Raw genomic sequence first — 20,107 nt, forward strand, 5'->3', positions numbered from 1 at the left:
CGTTGGGAACGACTATTTTTGCAATTGAAGCCTTTGCCCAATGGCTAGAATTCAAAAAAAAATTACGCGAGACAGGCGGGGCGGGGCAAAACGGGACGAAATAGCCATCCCGTCCCACCCCGTGTCACGTTTAACATGGGCACATCCCGTTTAGAATGAAGTGGGCCAGGACGGGCTGGGCCAGGACGTGGGATGGGACGACCCATCTCATTGGACATCCATAACTGAGACTATTGGGCCGGAGGACTATGCTGCAACAACACTGGATATGTCAGTCAACTTTGTAGTGGCTGCCTGCATCCATTTGTTGAGACTCGCTAATGTCTGGGAGACTCGCAATGCAGTCTGATGATATGTAGATGAGACTGGCACTGATAATCTGGCAAAGGAATATGGTGGCATGTCCGCTGTCCCGATGGAAGGGTCGGCTGCTGTGGGAGGTAATGTAGATGATGAAGGCTCAACAGCCGAATCAGTAACCACTACCGCTGGCTCCTCAGACTGTCCAGTGGGGGTAGTAGCTTTACCTTTGAATTTCGGGTTGTCAGCTCCTTGAAGGTGGTACCATGAGAAAGGTTTCTTTGCCTTTCTTCGGTATCATAATGCCTCGGCTCCACCCCTTGATCCTTAAAGTATTCTGTGAGGAAGTTCGGGTACGGATAGGATCTTTCACCCTTCTGGACAGCTAAAGTGATGTTGGTGGACATGATGGCACCAACATTAATCGGATACCCAGCCATAATGGATGCCACCAAAATTGCACGGGAAAATGGGAGGTTGTTCTCTTTGAGGCAAGGATCAATGTTTGCCACCTTTTTGCTTCAAAGTTTAGGGTGACTCGGACTATTGGAACCCTTGCTGTGAGCTACGGAGGTGTTGACCCTCGGATTACCAGAATCTCAGCTTACCACGAACAAACTACATCACCCATAGCTAGCTTTTCCAAGTATTGCACTGCTTCTACTTCTTCAAACCCCACATATTTGTTCAGTGCAGAGGAGTCAAAGTGGATTTTTAGATTTGGCACTTTTGTCACCTTAGTACCCTTTTTGATGTGAGCTATATTTGCGTAGAATTCCTTGACCAGGTGCTCATTTGCATCTAGGACGCTGTTGGTGAACCATTTCCATCCTTTTCGCTCCTGGAATTGTCTAAGTACATTAGGGTTGTGCTTGTTCATATCCTCCATCAAGAATTATCGCTCGAAGAGTGAGCAAACTTTGTGGCCACCATTCTTTAAACTTTACAAAGGCATTGGTACTGATGAATCTGTCTTCCCATATCTTCGGCCTCCTTGATCTCTCTAAACCTCCCACTATTCTATCACCCCCTCTACCATCGTTCAGGACATCATCATCATCGTCCACATTAATTGGAGCAGGAGGAAGAGGGCTCAGATCTTGACTACCCTCTTCCGAACCTTCAGACGAATTGGCAGCAGAAGATAACTCATCCACCAAGTGGAATCTACCTGGGATTTGTTGTGATTGGGCTTCCGGCTGTGCTTGCACGGAGTTACACTCAAAATCTTCCCCAGATGGGAGATACCTAATCCCCAGATTGAGGAACATTATACAATTACACTAGGTGTATACCTAATCCCATTTCTAACTCCCTGAGGATTCGACCCCGACTCGCGTTGGGTTTTATTATTGCTTCAACCGCCACACTATCTATATTTGTAGTGTGAGTTTGGGCGACATCAGCGATGCAGTGATTATTATTCCTTAGGTCATTTTTGAAGTCTCTAACCGGGAGATCAAGAGTATTTTGTCAAAGATAGTCAATGCCAACCGGACGTATTGGTCAAGAAAACTTGATGATGCTCTTTGGTCTTATAGGACGGCCTACAAGACGCCCATTGGGGTGTCTCCATATTGATTGGTGTTTGGGAAGGCATGCCATCTTCCAGTAGAACTCGAGAATAAGGCCATGTAGGCTTTGAAAAAGTTGAACCTTGAGTAGGATGTCGTAGCAAACCTAAAGGTTGTCACAATTGAATGAGCTTGCTAAATTCCGGTACCATGCCTACACAAGTTCGTCCCTTTACAAGGAGAAGATGAAGTGCCTCCGTGACAAGTACATCCATAATAAGGAATTTAAAGAAGGTGATCTTGTGCTATTGTTTAATTCCCCGTTACGGATGTTTCCGGAAAGTTGAAATCAAAATGGAGTGGGCCATTTGAAGTGGTAAATGTAATCCCCTTCAGTGCTCTAGATCTGAAAAATAAGAATGATGAGGTGTTTAGAGTCGATGGGCACCGGGTTAAACACTATCTTGGAAAGGTTGATGATGGCCACATCATGGCGGTTCTCCATTTCCAGTGATTGGTAATCTGCGTTATGCCGTGATGTTAAATCAGGCGCTTCTAGGGAGGCAACCCATGTGCCTTTTTCTTTCTCTTGTTTTTCTCCTTTAGATTAGGTTGCACTTCAAACCTTTTGGCCTTAAGTGTAGGAAAACTTTTGTTACACTTCAGACCTTTTGGCCTTAAGTGCATCTGAAGTGTAATTTTTCGCTTCAGACTTATTGATCTTTAAGTGCATGAAATCATTGGTTGCACTTCAGACCTATTTGGCCTTAAGTGCATGCAATTTTTCACTTCAGACTAATTGACCTTAAGTGCATGGAACCATTGGTTGCATTTCATACCTATTTGGCCTTAAGTGCATCCGAAGTGCAATTTCTTACTTTAGACTAATTTTTTTAACTTCAGAAGTTGATCATAAAATGGGCAGGCTTGCAAATATTTTTGCAAAGTGGGTATAGGTTCAATTGTGACCCCAAAATTTACTTTCTTATTCTTAGAATTAACAGACCTCTACTCATAGACTCGATTCCATCAAGCTAAAAACCTCAAACTGGAACAGAAAAATCAGAGTCATCAGAATTTTACCCGCAAAGCTCGGAAGAACAAAACCCACCTTCACACTGAACTTTACTTCCAAAATTACATTTTTCTCACTTCCAACTTCCAAGACTCCACCTTTCAACTCTTTCACCTTCACCTAATGTTCAATTCAAAATTAAATTAAGTGATAAATTAAATTGTAATTTCACCTGCACCCTCAAAGCTTCAATGCTCTTAACTCTCAGAAGAACCAAACCCAACTTCACTCTGCACTTTGCTTCCAAGATTAAACCTTTTTCACTTCCAAAACTCCGCCTTTCAACCCTTTCACAATCAGAAATCAAGAACCTCATTTTCTCCAATTATAACCATGGAAAATTTCACAACCTCCTCAAAAACATCATCTCTTTACCCTCTTTCCTCCTCTCAGCTTGCCATAATCTCAAACCCCCAAATGATAATTACAATACTACCCCTCAACTCACTCTTGATTCTGTTTCAACCCATTTTTTCTCACTTCAAGAACTCTCTTTTCAGCTCTCTACAAACCAATTTGACATCAAAGATTGCAGCTTTATCATAGGTAAATCACTTGTGCTTCCTAATTTAAAGCTTAAAGTAGTTATTGAAGCTATTAGAATGGTTCTTGAAGTTATATATGATGATAGGTTTGTGACTTTCTGTTATGGTGGACGTGTTAATATGGGCCGACACACCGCCATTCGTTACCTTAAGAACTCTGTTGAGAACCCCACTTGGTGGTTTACTGTTAATTTGAATCCTGCAAAGTTTGAAAGTAAGCATGTTGTTAGGTTGTGTAGGGTTATGGAAGAGAAAATCGATGATGATGCTTTGATTTATTTGATAAAAAGGTTGTTTGAATGTGAAATAGTGAGTATTCGATTGGGTGGCTGTTATTTAGGTAGAGGGTTTCCTCAAGAATGTGGGTTGAGTTCAATTTTGATTAACATTTACTTTGATAGTTTTGATAAGGAGATTCAAGATTTGAGGCTTAAAACGAGTAGGGAGAATCCGAGAGTTGATGCTAATGAACTTGATGAGGGATATCGGGGGCATGCTTTTTATAAGCCGTTGAAGATATATACGGTTAGATATTTGGATGAGATATTGGTTATCACGTCGGGAACGAAGATGATGACTATGGATTTGAAGAGTAGGCTTGTTCAGGTTCTTGAGAAAGATATGGAATTCGGTATTGATAAGGTTAGAACTGTTATTCATAGTGCTACTTCTGAGAAGATAGAATTTTTGGGAATGGAGCTTCGGGCAGTTACACCGTCTGTGTTGCACCCACCGATGTCACAAAAGGCGATTAGGGCGAGGAAGAAGTACCTCCGACAGAAAGAAGTTAGAGCTATGGAGTTGAGAAATGCTAAAGAGACTAATAGGAAGAAATTGGGAATGAAGATATTCAGTCATGTATTTAAGAAGTTGAAGCGTGGTAATGGTTTCAAATCTGATTTCCCGATTGAGAATGAAGTGAACCAAATTTTTGATTCTTGGGCTGAAGAGGTCATACAAGACTTTTTGGAATCTGTCGATGAGCGTTGGGAATGGCACCGGATGCTCTCAGCTGGTGACTTCCTCTCTTTGAAAAGAATCAGAGATCAGCTGCCGCGAGAACTAGTGGATTCTTATGACAACTTTCAAGAGCAAGTTGACAGGTATGTAAATCCTGTCAAAGCAAAAAGGGTATTAGAGGAACAAGTAAAGAAAGCAGAGGAAGAAGAGGAAAGGAAATACTCTGATCAGACGGTTGCAGATCTGACAAAGTTATGCATAAAAGTTGAGGCACCATTAGAAATTGTTAGGAAAGCAGTCAAGCTGGTCGGATTCACAAATCATATGGGCCGTCCTAGGCCGATTAGTTTACTTATGGCACTTGAAGATATTGATATTATCAAGTGGTATGCCGGTATAGGGAGAAGGTGGCTTGATTTCTTTTGCTGCTGCCACAACTTCAAAAAGTTGAAGATTGTAGTATCTTATCATTTGAGATTCTCGTGCATCTTGACTTTAGCAGAGAAGCATGAATCCACGAAGCGGGAGGCAATCAGACATTACACCAAAGATCTGAAAGTTTCAAATATTAATGGGGTTGAAGAAGTGTATTTTCCGACAGAAAGGGAAGTCAAAATGATGGGAGATAATGATCTTATTGATCCAAAGCCTGTTGATGTTTCTCTGGGGATGGCATTGATTAGATTAGCTTCTGATGAGCCCTCTTACCGATGTGCTGCTCATTTTTGCGACAGAAGAGATACAATTGTTTACCGGATTAGGTTACTTCAGAATCTTCTTAATTTGGATCCATCGGATAGAAGTAAGTGGGTTCCAGGAATGGGTGCTATACATGAGAGTTTGAACAAGAGATGCATCCCTTTATGCTCTAACCATATTAGTGACTTGTACTTAGGTAGACTAACTTTGCAAGACACTGATTATACTTCTCTATTGCATGTGGATTAGCTGATGTCCGACATTATTGCCGGAGTGGCATCAAGAATGCTGTAAACTACAATTTTCATACAATGAGAATACACCCACTAAGTCAAAGAGGTATGGTTGATTACATGTTTTACTTCATATATTTCCGTGATGATAAGTTTGTTATCTACCTAATCTGCTCAATCTTGTTAATCATGCTTTAAAGTTGGAAGAAATTTTGAATATAAAAAGAAGTCACCACTATACAGGTACCATAGGTGCTTAGGTATCAGTCACATCATTGAGGTTTTTCTTCAAGAGTTGAGTACATAGTTAACTGTTCATCGGTAAAGAAGGAAATGGCTTGATTATGCTTCTTGCACTCAGAATTTGAAACACTAAATATTTGCTATAAATATAATCACTTGTTCTATATAAAAAGAAACATGTGGTGGCTTGTAATAACAATGTTCTCGTAATTGGCTTGATAAGAAAGCATAATTTCGAAAACATGATTCCAGCTATACGTCAACACAAGCATATCTTCCTACTAAAAGAAATGTCAAGATGATGTGAGCTGGTACTTACAGATTTACAGCCTTTGATCCATTCATTGATTAGACAAAGTTCGACTATTTATCTTATCTCTGCTCTATTTCTGTGATAGAAGGACAATGACTGTTCAGTGATTAGGAGTTGATGAAAAGAAAAACATTTTCGTTCTATTTTGTCAGTAACTCAGTTGATGAGGAGGTGTGGTTCTGAAGATGTGATAGCTATCTTGGAATTTGAATTTCAAGGCTTAACTCTTTTCTTTTTTGTTTGAATCTTCATGTTAAATCTGGTCTTCTGGTGTTTCTATTTGTTAATGATCTTAGAATAAAAAGTTCTGTTTTAAGTTACTTTTGTGTAGGTACATCTTTATTTCTTTCATCTTTTATTTAGAGTTAGATGGGTCAGTATTGTGAAAATATGACATATTTGAAGTTTGGATGCAAAGCCTCTTCTCCAGTATGACATATTTGGAAATTAGCTTTCAAAGCACCCTCCTCTTGCTGGTAATATTACTTTCATGTCCTTCAAATTTACCTTGATGGATCGAGAGATATGTCTCAGTAATGCAATGTTCTTTAGATGATCAATAGTTTATATAGATAGACTAGCGACAAATTTTATTTTAGGAAGTATCACATTTAACTTAAGTTGAGAATCTTTTGAGGTCTACAAGTATCACATTTAACTTGTAAATGCAGGCTGAAAGAGTATATTGATCATGATCATCCTTAGTGCCCTTTGTGGATATCTCATATACGCCACGGTTATTGTGTCTCTCATGTTTTTTCTCTCTCTCATCTATGGAAAGAGGGAACGATACATGGCGTGGTAATACCTGATCATCTGAACTGCAATTCGAGTTGCATTTAGTTTGCAAGTCAGCGTCGATAAGGACCCTCCCTCTCTGCCTTGCTTTTGGATCTTGAGTTGATCTTATGCTCTATGATAGAAGAAAAAGAGTGAGTCCCATACTCTTTCTATTCCTCTTACTATGTCTCTGTGTTTTCACTTCATATTGAAGTATCTTGTAATCACATATTCTTATGGAGTGTATCTCTGTGTATGTGTCTAGTGTGTGCCTTGTGAATGTAGGTGAAACTTTTTTTTTGCGCTTAAGGGTGGGGCCTAGTGATCAATAAAATTGGGTTTAAAACCATGAGATCCTAGGTTCAATCCCCAGCGTAGACAAAATACACTCGGTGACTTCCCTTATGTCCGAACCCTTGGTGGATAGAGTTATCGATGATAGACTATAATTACGTATTTTAGTCGATTATTACATTCCAATCTCCTGCACTTTAATTGAGTTTGAGCTTTAATCGCTAGTGTTTTGCACTAATGGTGTATTTTATGCCTTGTATGAGTGATTTCGAGCTATGTAGATGTTATGGAATGAATTCAAGTGATTTGGAGCTTTGAATTCTAAGTAAAGGTGCAAGGAATTAAGCCGGGATAGTGTTCGAGGATCAACGGATGATAGTAAGAACGAACGAAGAATCGAGTAGGCATATTGCGTACTATCTAGTAAAATGTACATAACTTTTCGCTTAGAACTCCATTTGGGCTCCACAATATATGGTTGGAAAGCTAACTCAAAGGGATACAACTTTTATGTTTTACATTTTTCCAAATTCCCAACAGAACATGGTGAAAAGTGCGCGTCAAGTGCGCGGCCGCGCTCGTCAGGCAGAATAAAAGTGGATATGCGCGGTCCAACCGCGGCCGCACACGTCTGCCAGGGAAAATTGTCCCTTTTCGCGTAGGAGAAGGTATAATTGTTTGGGCCCAACCCTACTTAGTATATATACATGGAAGAACAATATTTTGAGGACTTTTGACACACTTTTGACATAATTTAGACCTAAGGAGTCTAAGAAAACTGGGGATTCGACCTAAGGAGACAAGGACACACTAGGAGTAAGGCGGAGAATTCTTCTACGAGTTTTTCGCTTCCTTCTTCTTATTTTTCATTATTGGTTATGAAATCTAGTATTGTAGTGTTGCATACTATTATGAATAGCTAACTTGTTATCTAGGGTTTTGATGGAACCTATTGAATGATGATTTTCCTGTTACGTTGATATAGATTTGCCGTAGTATTTTCTCCATTTGTTCAACTACGTTTATATTGTGGTTGGTTGAAGACCTCTCAATCGACTGTGCCTATTTAGTGTGTATTACGCCGGAGAGAATGCATATTTAGGTAGTTGTTGAACAACATCACTCTTAACATATATGAGGGATCAATACGAAGGGTTTAAAGGTGGGATTAGGGATAACGAAACCTTGGGTGCGATCCGAGTGAGCTGTACTTAATGCCAGCTAGCGTAATTCAGGTGAATATGTCTAGTAAATTGTGGTAATTACTCGGGAGAGAGTTACGAAAGTCATAGCGCTCATGATCGGTAGAGAATACTTAGGCGAATTTATAGAAAACGTAGCGGGAGGATTTCGACAATAGTAGAAATCATAACTCTAGACCTCCTTAATCTTGTCACTAACCCTTAGTATCTTTAGTTGTTAATTTACTATTTTAATTTGTTAGTTAATTAGTTAAACACAAGAATATTAATATTTATAAGTTAAGAATTGTCCAAGCTTGTCTTCTTGGTGATAGTGAACAACTGTAGCTAGACCTTACTTCTCTGTGGATTCGATTCCGGACTTGTAAACCGGATTATATTTGCAACGACCGCTTAGTCCTTTTTATAAGGCATAGTTGGGCATGATCAGTTACCCGATACCTATTGCTGGTGAGAGCTAGTAGGTATCTTGTGGAATTAATCGAAGTGCTCGCAAGCTGGGCCGGACACCGCAGTTATAGAAAAAATGTAGGGGAAACTTTTTACCAGCAAGCAAATTATTGTTCTCCAAGTATATCTTAAGTTTTACTTGGCTCCCAAACTATTACAAAAATAAATGTTACTCCCTCCGTTTCATACTAGATGAGGTACTTTCCTTTTTAGTCTGTTCCAAAACAAATGACACGATTCTAAATTTGGAAATAATTCAATTTTAAACGCTTTCATTTTATCCTTAATGACAAGTTTTTATAGTCACACAAATGTCATGGCTCCACAAATTTTTTACCCCTTAGCTTTTAAGACCTTAAATTTTAAAAATCTTGTTTTTTTTTAAACTCTGTGTCGAATTAAACTACCTCATCTAATATGAAACGGAGAGAGTATTATTTGATATAGACTTGACAAACCTATGCTCGAATTCACATAAAAATATAGGTGCTTTGATCCTCGTACTCCGAATCCTTCTGGAACGGAGGAATTTGTGCAAGTATTGTTCCTACCAAGAAGCAATCATAAGGCCAGTCACCAGCATCGTGGTTGATCTAATCAAACAATATTTGACATTAAAAAAAAAGAGAAATAAGAAAAAGAAACTCATTGTATTTATTTTTTCATAGAACCCAACAATCCTGAATGCCGAAGAAACCATCTTTTATAGCAACATTTTATTTTTGGGGTTTTCACCATGTGTCCGGTATCTGTATTGGAGCCCGATTATATTCGGATTCGCACCGCGTAGAGTTTCATTCGGGGGGAAGCGCTCCCTATCAAGAATTTTTTCATACCCAGGGCTTGAACTCGAGACCTCTAGTTAAGGGAAAAACAGTCACATTTACTGCACCACATCCTTTGGTGATAGCAAACATTTTGAGTTGAAAGGGAAAATGACAAAAATGATCTCTTATGTTACATTAGGTTCAAAGTAGTCCCCTTTAAGTATGAAATGGGCAATTTTGGTCCTTTAAGTTTGTCAAAAATTAATATTTTTGGTCTACGTCAAATATTTAAGAACTCTGTCTGTTAGATTTGATAGGAACTGTACTAGACACCAAAAAGTACCAAAAATAGCAGCATTAACTCTAGAAATAGATTTAAGAAACTAGTAAAAACTACAAAAAATTTATCTTTAAATGTAAGTTATCGCTAATTTTCTTTCTTTTGACAAGTTCCCGTCAAAACTAACAAACAAAGTTCATTAAATATTTGAGGGAGACTAAAAATGTTAATTTTTAACAAACTTAAAAGACCAAAACTGCTCAGTACATACTTAAGGTACTACCTTAAACCTGTCCTCAAATATAAGGGACCATTTTTGTCATTATTAAGTCCTTTTTGGTTCTTTAAATTGCACCTTATATATATTTTTACCAAATTGGCAAGTTTGAGTGGACTTTCTAATTATTGCTGGTGGGAGGCAACAAGTATCTTGTAGAATAAGTTGAAGCGCGCATAAGGTGACTCGGACACCACTAATAAAAAAAACAAACAACATACATATGAAAATTGAGAGGTTTGGTTTTAGTTCACATTTGTTGTCATTTTTTTATCATGTTGGCCAAAGACTTTAAACTAGGAGTACCTTAGTTGATAACGTTGCCAACTATTTCAATTGTACCATAGAAAAAACCAATTCAAAAAGGCCCCTCCTTTCTTTTTGGCATTTAGCATTTGAACTCATCTGCTAGATTAACTTGGATTAGCGCAGGATAAAACTCTATGAGTAAAAAAGGGCAGCAGTAACAAAGTATCTCGCGTTCATGCAGGGTTCGGGGAAGGATCGAACCTCAAGAAAAATATAAGCAGCTTACCTTGATGCAAGTATCCGTGACCAATTCTACGATTCGAACCCGTAACCTATATATTATACGGAGATAACTTATCGTTGCTCTAAAGTTTCCCTCGAGCTAAGGACTCAAACCTTAAGTCTCGTAACAATAAGGATAGAAGAATCCTATCCATCCAGACCCCTCGATCGCAACTTAGATCTTATCAATAAAAAGAAACATGTATTACATTTTTGCACCTAAAACAGAAAGCAATTAATTTCCATGGAAATTTTGATTCCCCTAAAGTCCAAAAAACACACAACTAGCTGTCACATCTTTTATCTTTTAATTCCAAGCCGGTGAAGAAAAGTCTAGGCCATATTTTTTGTCTTTTTGCTATACAATTAAGATTTAGTAATTTCCTACGAAGTTACATGGAAGCTAAAGACTGATCCAAAAACAAGAAACATCACAAAATTTCTCAATCAACGAGTTAGTTTCATGTATGATCTACTCAATTTTTATTTTATTATAATTAAAGATTATTTTTATAATAAAACAATCACTTAATTTGACCCAAATAGCATAAGAGTTACTAAATTATTTATTATAACCGAAAAATTACTCGACTTTTCTTAAATATTCGAAAAGTCGTTAGGGAAAAAAATGAGATAATTTGCATAATATATAGGTAAAGTTGAGTGACTCTTTTTTTTTCTTTAAAAAAAAAGAAGTTTTCTTTCCGAGATATTTAACCAAAATTGATTGACTTTTTTATTATAAAAAAATATTATAATAACTTTAAATAATAATGTAAAATTACTAGAAGCAAGGTAGTACCAGCCTTGGAAAAAAGCACTCCGTTTCTTGGAAAATAGTCTTTGATTTTCGGATCTGTTTGTCCAAACAAGACTTCCCGATAATATCCTTTTTATGACTATAATTATGTGTTAAATTATTTGTTTTTGATATGGTTGCCACAATTGAATAAGTATTTTCCCTTTAATTAGTATTATGCAGCGTAAAGTCAAATTAGTCGGGCTCTAAGCAGGTATCGAATACTGAATGAGAAACCCAAAAAAAAAACCTATAATCAATCAAAAAGAAAGTCTTTCGTAATGCATCTTATTATTGCCTAATTTTGACAAAAAAACTCTGACTTCTCTCTAACTTTCTCTCTCTAAAATCATCGAGGACTGAAGCGCATTGATGGTGAGCTAATGTGCGCCTCTGCCAGCATGGGTAGAGGGAGACCAAAGAGAGTGATTCAGATCACAAATTCAAGTAAGGAGCCAGCAAGTTTGATAAAAGTTGATGGGAAGGAACAATTGAGGAGAATTGAAGACATGCAGAAATTGCAAAGCTCAATGAAATAGTTGCAGAGCTCAAACGAGACATGGCCGCCTTTGCATGGAGTGAATTCAGCTAGATCAGAACATAGCCAAACTGTAAAGACACTGGTGCAGAATCCAAATACAGAGAAAATTGAGGTTGAAAAGGCGATCCAGAGAAGGTGATACAACAGATGGAAGCAACGAAGCAAATTACAGAGCATGAAGTTCAAATTCACAAAAAGCTAGATGAGGAGCCGCAAATAAACAAAAAGGAATGGGTGAACCAATTTACTGGGAACAATTTAGTGGCTAGAGGTATGAATCTCAAATTCATTGCTCTGATGGTCAAAAATAGTCAAGCTAGATAATGCTGAGGTTGAGCGTGAAACAATGAAATGGAAATTACAATTGTACTATATGTTGTAGGTGATTCTCCCTCAATAGGTGTTTTGGATCGATTTATTGTAGTGCAGTGGAATTTTGTCAACAAACCAAAAATCTATTCCATAATGACGGCTATTTTGTGGTAAAATTTAATAGTGTGGATGATAGGGATGTTGTGCTGATGTCAGGGCCTTATACTATAAGAAATAAACCTATAATTGTCAAAGCATGATCGCCTAATTTCAACTTTAGTAAGGAAGTTCTGCAGACAATTCTGATATGGGTGAAACTGCCTAATTTGCCATTAAATTGCTGGAGTAAGGATTCATTCACTAGGATTGGGAGTGGCTTAGGAGTACCACTATATACAGATGAATGTACATCTAAAACTGAGCGGATTTCTTATGCAAGGCTATTGGTATAAATGGATGTTACAAAGGAGCTGCCTAATGTCATAAAGGTTATGGATCCTATAGGCAAAGTTTTTGAGCAACAGATTGCTTATGATTGGGTACCAGAATATTACCACACCTGTCTTCAGGTTGGCCACAGTTGCAGGGCAGCACAGACAGTACCTGAGGGTAAACAAAAGTAACCAAAACCAAGGATGAAGTGGAGGAGAAGACGAGAAGCAGATAAGGCTGAGAAGGGTGAAAATGTCAAACTAATAGTATAATACAGACAACCAAGACAACTGATGGGAATGAGAAAGTACCAGAATGGGAACTAGCTAAGAGGAAGTCTGCAGCAAAAAATGGACTAGCTAACATAAGAAGAGATACTGGCATCAATATTGTGAATGACTTTAGTCTACTCAGCTATGAGATAGTTGATATAACTGTGGAGAAAGGCCAATGTAGTTACCAAGGTGATACTGGAGATCCAAAATCAAAGCAAACAAGTAAATGAGATTTATAGCTTGGAATGTGAGGGGTGTAAATAAAGTTTATAAGCAAAAAGAAGTAAAGAAGTTTATTATAAATAATAATGTAGAACTGATAGCTATACTGGAGAATAGAGTAAAGGAGGAGAATTCTAGTAGTGTGATAAATAAGATTGGAGCAAACTGGAGATGATGTGCAAATTACTCACATAGCTCTAAAGGCAGAATATGGATTATTTGGGATCCAAACAGAGTGGAATTTGAAGCAACTAGCATGAGTGCTCAGGCCATTCATGGTATTCTTAGCATCTTTCATTTGCACCTAAAACTTAACTTGACAATAGTTTATGGAATGCATACTATTGAGACAAAGAAGGATCTATGGGAATAATTGAGGAGTGTCAATAATTCTGTTCAAAGACCAGGATTAGCTATTGGAGATTTCAATGTTATAACTGACATAGATGACAGACAGTTTGGCAACAAATGAGATAAAGGATTTCAATGACTTCCTGCAAGCCAGTGGCATGACTGAATTACGTGCAATAGGGAGAAGATACACATGGTCAAATGGACAAATTTGTAGTACAATAGACAGAGCTCTTGTGAATGCTGAATGGTTATTGACAGTAACTGTTACTGAAGTGATAGTTTTAAACCCTGAGATTTCATATCACACTCCACTAAGTATCCAACTTAAGGATGATGTGAAGGGGAGTTCAAAGCCCTTCAGATTTCTTAACTGCCTAGCAGAGCACAAAGACTTTCTAAATGTGGTGGCAAATACTTGGTGTAGGACAACAGAAAAGAATCACATAGCAGACATATGGTGAAAACTAAAAGCAATGAAGAGAGAGTTGAAATAACCGAACCAAAAAGAATTCAGAAATGTAGGGGAGAAAACTGAGTTCTATAGGCAGAAGTTGCATGATATTCAAACACAAATGGGAAGCCATACTCAGCCAGATGTGTTGTCTGCAGAAGAAAAAGAAGTCGAAGTTTGAACTAGAGAAATGGAACCTAGTGGAGGAAAGTATTCTTAAAAAGAAATCAATAAACTAATGGCTGGAACTAGGAGATGATAACAATGCTTATTTTTTTTGCTAGTTTGAAGAGTAGACAGGCTCAAAACAGGATCAAAAGCCTTATTGATTCTAATGGTGATATCCTTCAACAACCAGAAAACATAGTAGAAGAGGTGACTAGTTTCTATAAAAAGCTCCTAGACAGTGCTGCTGATCAACTACCAGCAATAAATCCTGAGATCATGAAGCGTGGGAATGTGCTTAATAGGCAACAACAACAACAACTGCAACTGATAACACATGTTACTCATGATGAAGTATATCAAGCCCTTATGAGTATTGATTTTTTATAGTAGTTTGTTTTTGAGAGGGATTTTCGGAGCTTACTACCAGTTCCAATATGGTGCAAAGTAAAATGTGCATAGGATAGGCCAAAGATAATGTGACGGGACAAGGAAGACGTCATTATAAGGCCAAATGATGGATTGGTCTAAGATTTCAGGACGGTATGGAGCAAAGGTGGAAAACAGCGGTGGAGAAGTTGGTGAATACAGAATCATCAAGAAGGTCGGAAGTTATCAGCCAAGTTGCAAGATGGTCGAACAACGCAGAACATGGAAAAGAGCGAAAGGGAAAACCGTCCCCAGCAGGAACATCCTCTACGTTTTAAACTAACAAATTCTCTTTGATTTTAAGCAGGGACAAGAAATATTATTGATGAAAGAAAGACATGCCACAAGAAAAATTGTCAAACTGGGGTATAAAATTTTCTGGAAGTTAGGGACCCACTTGGGGAGGAAGTAAGATAACACAAGTTTGGAGAAAAGTGGTATCCCCATCAGAAGACAAAACAAGTTTTAAAGAAAGCAATTTTGGGAGGAAGATAACACAAGTCTTAAGAGAAGTAGTTCCAGAGGAAGGAAAACACCAGCATTAAGGGAAGTAGTCTTTGAAGGAGGAAAATAACATATTTTCGAATGAAACACCGGTGTTATCCCCAGCAGTTTTCAGAGGAATGAAACACCAGTTTTGAGGGAAGCAGTTCTGAAAGAAGATAATTCAAGTTAGAAGGAAAATGGTTCAAGAGGGAGGAAGGAACAACGACAATAGAGTGCATTTTTAAAGTTGTTGAGTCAGGAGCCCGCCTGGAGAATGGAGGTGTTATATTTTAAGAAATAGTTGAAGTCAGGAGCCCGCCTGGAGAATGGAAGTGTTATATTTTAAGGTTTATTGAAGTCAGGAGCCCGCCTGGAGAATAGAGGTGTTATATTTTTAAGAAATTGTCGAAGTCAGGAGCCCGCCTGGAGAATGGAGGTGTTATATTCTTAAGAAGTAGTTGAAGTCAGGAGCCCGCCTGGAGAATGGAGGTGTTATATTTTTAAGAAGTTGTTGAAGTCAGGAGACCGCCTGGAGAATGGAGGTGTTATATTTTAAGGTTTATTGAAGTCAGGAGCCCGCTTGGAGAATGAAGGTGTTATATTTTTAAGAAGTTGTTGAGGTCAGGAGTCCGCCTGAAGAATGGAGGTGTTATATTTTAAGGTTTATTGAAATCAGGATCCCGCCTGGAGAATGGAGGTATTATCTTGTTAAGTCATAGCAGAAGTCAGGAGCCCTCCCGGAGAGCGGAGGGTTGCAACAAAGATCCCCAGCATAAATTAAAGTTCAGAAGTCGGAAGGAAGGCACCACTAGTCAGAAGAAGGCAGTTCAAGCTTCGAAGGAAAAATAATTCGAAGCTCACAAGAAGGAAATAAACAGTTCAAATTCGACAATCAAGAGAAGACTACGAGTCAAGACAGAAAGAAAGAAACGTCAGAGGAAACACCAGTCAACAAGACATCAAAGCAACACGAGACACAAGAGCACGACTGAAGATCTAGATAAGATTTTGTAATTCGTAAGTTTAGTCTAGCTTCTTGTTTCTTTTAGCACGGTGTAATAAGGAGGTCAGTAAGCGGTAGCAGCAGCAGCAATAGCAGTAACAGCAAAATTACAGCTCTATGGTAGTCCCAACTACCAAAACTTCCCGAACTACATTGACCTGATTCCCTTTTGACCAGGGATATGTAGGAAACCTTTGAAGTAGAGGTTCGGTCAAATCTTTCAAAAATGCTTCACACGGAGTAGCCTGACGGGCAAAAATCGCTCGTATTTGCTCACTTTATCTTTGCACGAAAACTCTTCGTGTTTTCGGACAAAGAGGGGCAGCTGTGAGCACATGATTTTTGCCCTACAAGAACTACTCCCAAAAAATTCAAAATAAAATAGTTTTGCGTTGCTTGTGATTTATTTTTACTTGTCTATGCATGTTCATTTTTTACATTAATTAAGAAAAATACAAAAATATATGTGTTGCATTTGCATTTACAATTTAGGACCAATTAAAAAGTAATTTGTTTTATGAAAATGAAAAATCGAAAAATAACGTACTTCACATTTTAGGGTTTAATGTCAAATTGTGTGATTATATTTGTATTTAATTTTGTGTGATAATTATTATTAAGGGTGGATTAGTATTTTCTAAGTTAATTTTGAATTTTGGTAATTAGGAATCAAAAAGAAAATAAAAGAAAGAGAAGAAACAAGAGAAGAAGAGTTAAAAAATCGGACTGGGCTAGTTTTAAAAAAAAGGTTCAGGCCCAATGTCACACCCCAGCCCAGGCCCAGACTGGCTGGTCTCAGAGACGACCAAAACGACACCGTTCTCTGATGCCCAACCTGGGCCATTGATTTGTTTTGATCGAACGGTCCATATCACCCCTCCCATAACCCGTTTTCGACCCATTCCCTATACCCGGTCTAACCCGATCCCCTCACAAAACCAAACGACATCGTTCCTCCTTAGTGAAGTGATCAAGGCCGTTGATCGTGAATGATCCAACGGCCAAGATCAAATCCCCACCCCACTATATATTCCTAAAATCCTCACCCACGCCCCCTAAGCCTTACCCCCCCATTCGCCTTCGTCTCCAACCTAGAGATAGGCCCAACACCCTCCGCCTTCAACCACCGCCCCCGCCCACCGGAAATCGCCTCACGGCGGTTCCGGTGGTCCAAACAGCCCCAAAATTACACCACAGCCTCCCCACGACGTCCTCTTTCCAAATCCTGAATCAGTTTTCCTCGAATCAGTACCAGATGTTTTGAATCTTAGATCGAAGAATCGAACCAAACCCTAATCCGTCCAATGGCCACCAAGTTCACACCCCAGCTTTCCCTCGACCTCCCCAACCTAACCCCTCTAACCATCACCCTCGAATCGTGACTGATTGCTTCGAATCTCAGATCGAAGGCAAGACCTCAAACCTCAAACCTACCCAATCAGTCCCAAAGTTACACCATTGAACCACATAGCTACCCTCATCCCAAATCCCACCCCTGTTCTGTACAAATCTTGTTAGAGCCTTTCGAATTTCAAATCGAAGGCAAACCCTAGAGGAACCAACTTCAGACTGTGTACTAAGTTAAAGGTTTGAGGTCTTAACCGACTTTAGTCGAGTGTTCTCAGTCGAGAACACTCGATTAAGGTCCGTTTTGGCTTCAAAATTTCAAGACGAAGTGTCAATGAGAACGGAGTTCATTTGGGTTTTTGATTTTTTGAGGTATTTCTCCTTTTTTCCTTTTTTTTTTATTGTTGTTTGTTGTTTGCCTAATTAGGTTTCATTGCTATGTTTGTCAACTAATCCTCCTCCTCTTTTGAACCTTTTTCTGGTCCAGTTTTCTCATCTTGGTCGATTGGCATATGTTGAATCAATTAAATGGTATCGTCGATTGACCCGTTCATGTATATAGTTCAGTTGTTCTCCTTAAGTTATTGGTTGTTGTTTTATCTTCCGACCTTGGTATTTTCAGCCTCAGGGCTCATAGCCAGTATACTTGTTGTTCCAGCATTTTGTTTGAGGTTAATTTAGAGTTGTATTTGTTCCCAATATAGATAGTTTACTCTCATGCATCTGTATGAATCAATTTCTTGACCTTAATAGTTCAGTCTGACTATTGTCCTGAATCATTGAATCCCCATCTTGGTTGAAATGTTGTTGGATTTGATTTAAGTTCAATTGATTATTAAGTTTAATGATTCGAATCTACTTGTTTGTTCTGTTAAGCTTGTTCTGATATGAATCTAACCTTGTTGAAATTGTCCTAATGTTGTTGATTGGGAGTTAGTTTCATGTATCTAATTAGTCAATTGATAGGCTTAAATTGGCTATAGCTGAGGTTTCATACAGGTTTAAAGTGATCGGGGTAGGACAGTAATCACAGGGGTTTAAGGGGATAATTTGGGACTTAAAAGTTTAAAAGTGGTTGGTTTAAGTGTTCTGTCCAGTAAGTGCTAAGGTAGCATTAAATTAATGCATTTGTTTAGTGCTAATGGGGAACAAAACATAATGGTAGGGGGAGGCTTAAAAGGGATTGATTAAAATATGTTGCTCATACCTGCTTGAACTTTAAATAAAGAAAAGGGTTAATGGGGAACAAAACATACTCTAGTGGAGTACTAAAGGTATCATGGGCAGAATTAGTTTCTTAAATCTGCCTAGTGCTCTTACGGGCTGGCAGGGTAAGTGTTTGGGTATAAAGGGAGGAGTCCGGGATCAGTTTGAAAGAATGAAAAAAGGGAGGGCAATCTGAAAAGAGAGAAAAAAGATAGAGGAAGAGAAACAGACAAAAAAATAAAAAAAATATATTCCATTGAGGAAGTTTTCTGATTCTAGTTCATTTAGAATTAAAATAGCTTAAGTTTTCTTGGTATTGTTCAGTAATTGAAGCTTGAAAGGTCCAAGAATAAGATTTCAAGTTGAATCTGGTTTGTTCGACTGAATTGATTGGCTATCTGCTTGGGTTTATTGATTGCTGGGCCGATTCTTGGATTATCTGGTGTCATTTATTTTCTGAAAAATTCTCCTATTGTCGTTGTTGGACCCTGCTGGATTGGTCATTTGTTGTTGCTGTTTGACTGACCCCCTTATTTTTCTTGGTTTATACTTCAACTTCCAGGTACATAGCTGTAACCTTGCCAATATGTAAAGCTGTAATTACATGAAGCTTGATGAATGAATGATCTTTGGCCTTCAGTCTTCAATAACAACTTGCTTGGAATCCAGTAGCATAATGTGAAAGTAGTTAGTTTAGTCTGTTCCATCCTAGTATAAGTAGCGTATTCTGGGAACCATGTTGCTCTTTCTTTCTTATCTGATTATTTGTGGTATGTAAAGATTAATTGAATACTTGAGATGCTGTGTATATGGACTATTAACTTACGCCTATTCTCTTCAATAGAATCGACTTTAGTATGGTTCAATTTTAGTATAATCCAAGTATGGCACCCTGTTCTATAAAGTGTTAAAACTAGATTATGATGGAGCCTAAAAGGTTAGGAAGAAGGTCTATGTTCGTATCAGTAATTTCGTGTATAACAGATAGTAGAAATGGTTTATACTTCATAGTTTAGTGTCAATAACCCTATCCTGGATTGTCATGTAGTCATAATTCGGAAGTTGCATCTCTTCTAGCTACGATATTGAGTTATTACGATTCGCCTACTGATTGCATATTGAAGGAAAGGATTGAGGTATTAGTGTAAGTTCGTTTGGTTAAAGTCTGAAAATTTTGAACTATAGAGATTGGGCTTGGATGCGTGGCAAACAAACCTAAAGATCTCCAACCCACAGAAAGGTCTCCTAGGGGAGATTAAAAGAACGTTGGGCTCTAGAACTGATCCACGACTTTGAGCCCAAGCGCTGGTGGCTGAAACGCCGGGTTGCTGCAATCGTGCACAAGCAAATTCATTATTCGGATTTGGCAGGAAGAGTTCAAATTCATAGTTCAACGTATTATAATTCAATACATGACTTATTAGGACTTTTTCTTTTATTTTAGAGACAAATAAAGTAGAGAATCATAGTTGCTCTTAGGTTTGCCCTTTAAATAATGAACGAGATGAGCATCGCCAAATAAAGCACCTAGACTGCGAGGCCCCCGATAATTGTATATATTAAAATACTTAGATTTTGGGGCGGACCGTTTAGCAAATTTCCCGGCCTTCCCCAAATAATAA

General features: G+C 38.3%; 1 protein-coding gene across 8 annotated transcripts; it reads left to right on the forward strand.

Annotated features, from left to right (window-relative positions):
- Positions 1-2,872: 2,872 nt before the first annotated feature.
- On the forward strand, positions 2,873-19,162 carry LOC104215716 (nuclear intron maturase 3, mitochondrial). 8 transcript variants are annotated; one of them, XR_011406664.1, is made up of 3 exons: positions 2,873-5,196; positions 5,343-6,814; positions 19,048-19,162. XR_011406664.1 is itself a non-coding variant. In XM_070171702.1 (3 exons), the coding sequence occupies exons 1-3, from the start codon at positions 3,081-3,083 to the stop codon at positions 5,976-5,978; spliced, it is 2,217 nt and encodes a 738-aa protein (XP_070027803.1). In that variant the 5' UTR covers positions 2,873-3,080; the 3' UTR covers positions 5,979-7,134. The 8 variants fall into 8 exon arrangements, 3 of the variants coding, with proteins under 3 accessions (XP_070027803.1, XP_070027804.1, XP_070027802.1); XR_011406665.1 differs by lacking the exon at positions 19,048-19,162 and adding an exon at positions 11,620-12,234; XR_011406663.1 differs by lacking the exon at positions 19,048-19,162 and adding an exon at positions 11,628-12,234.
- Positions 19,163-20,107: the final 945 nt, after the last annotated feature.

The sequence above is a fragment of the Nicotiana sylvestris genome, chromosome 4, assembly GCF_000393655.2.
Source record: "Nicotiana sylvestris chromosome 4, ASM39365v2, whole genome shotgun sequence".
NCBI lineage: Eukaryota > Viridiplantae > Streptophyta > Magnoliopsida > Solanales > Solanaceae > Nicotiana > Nicotiana sylvestris.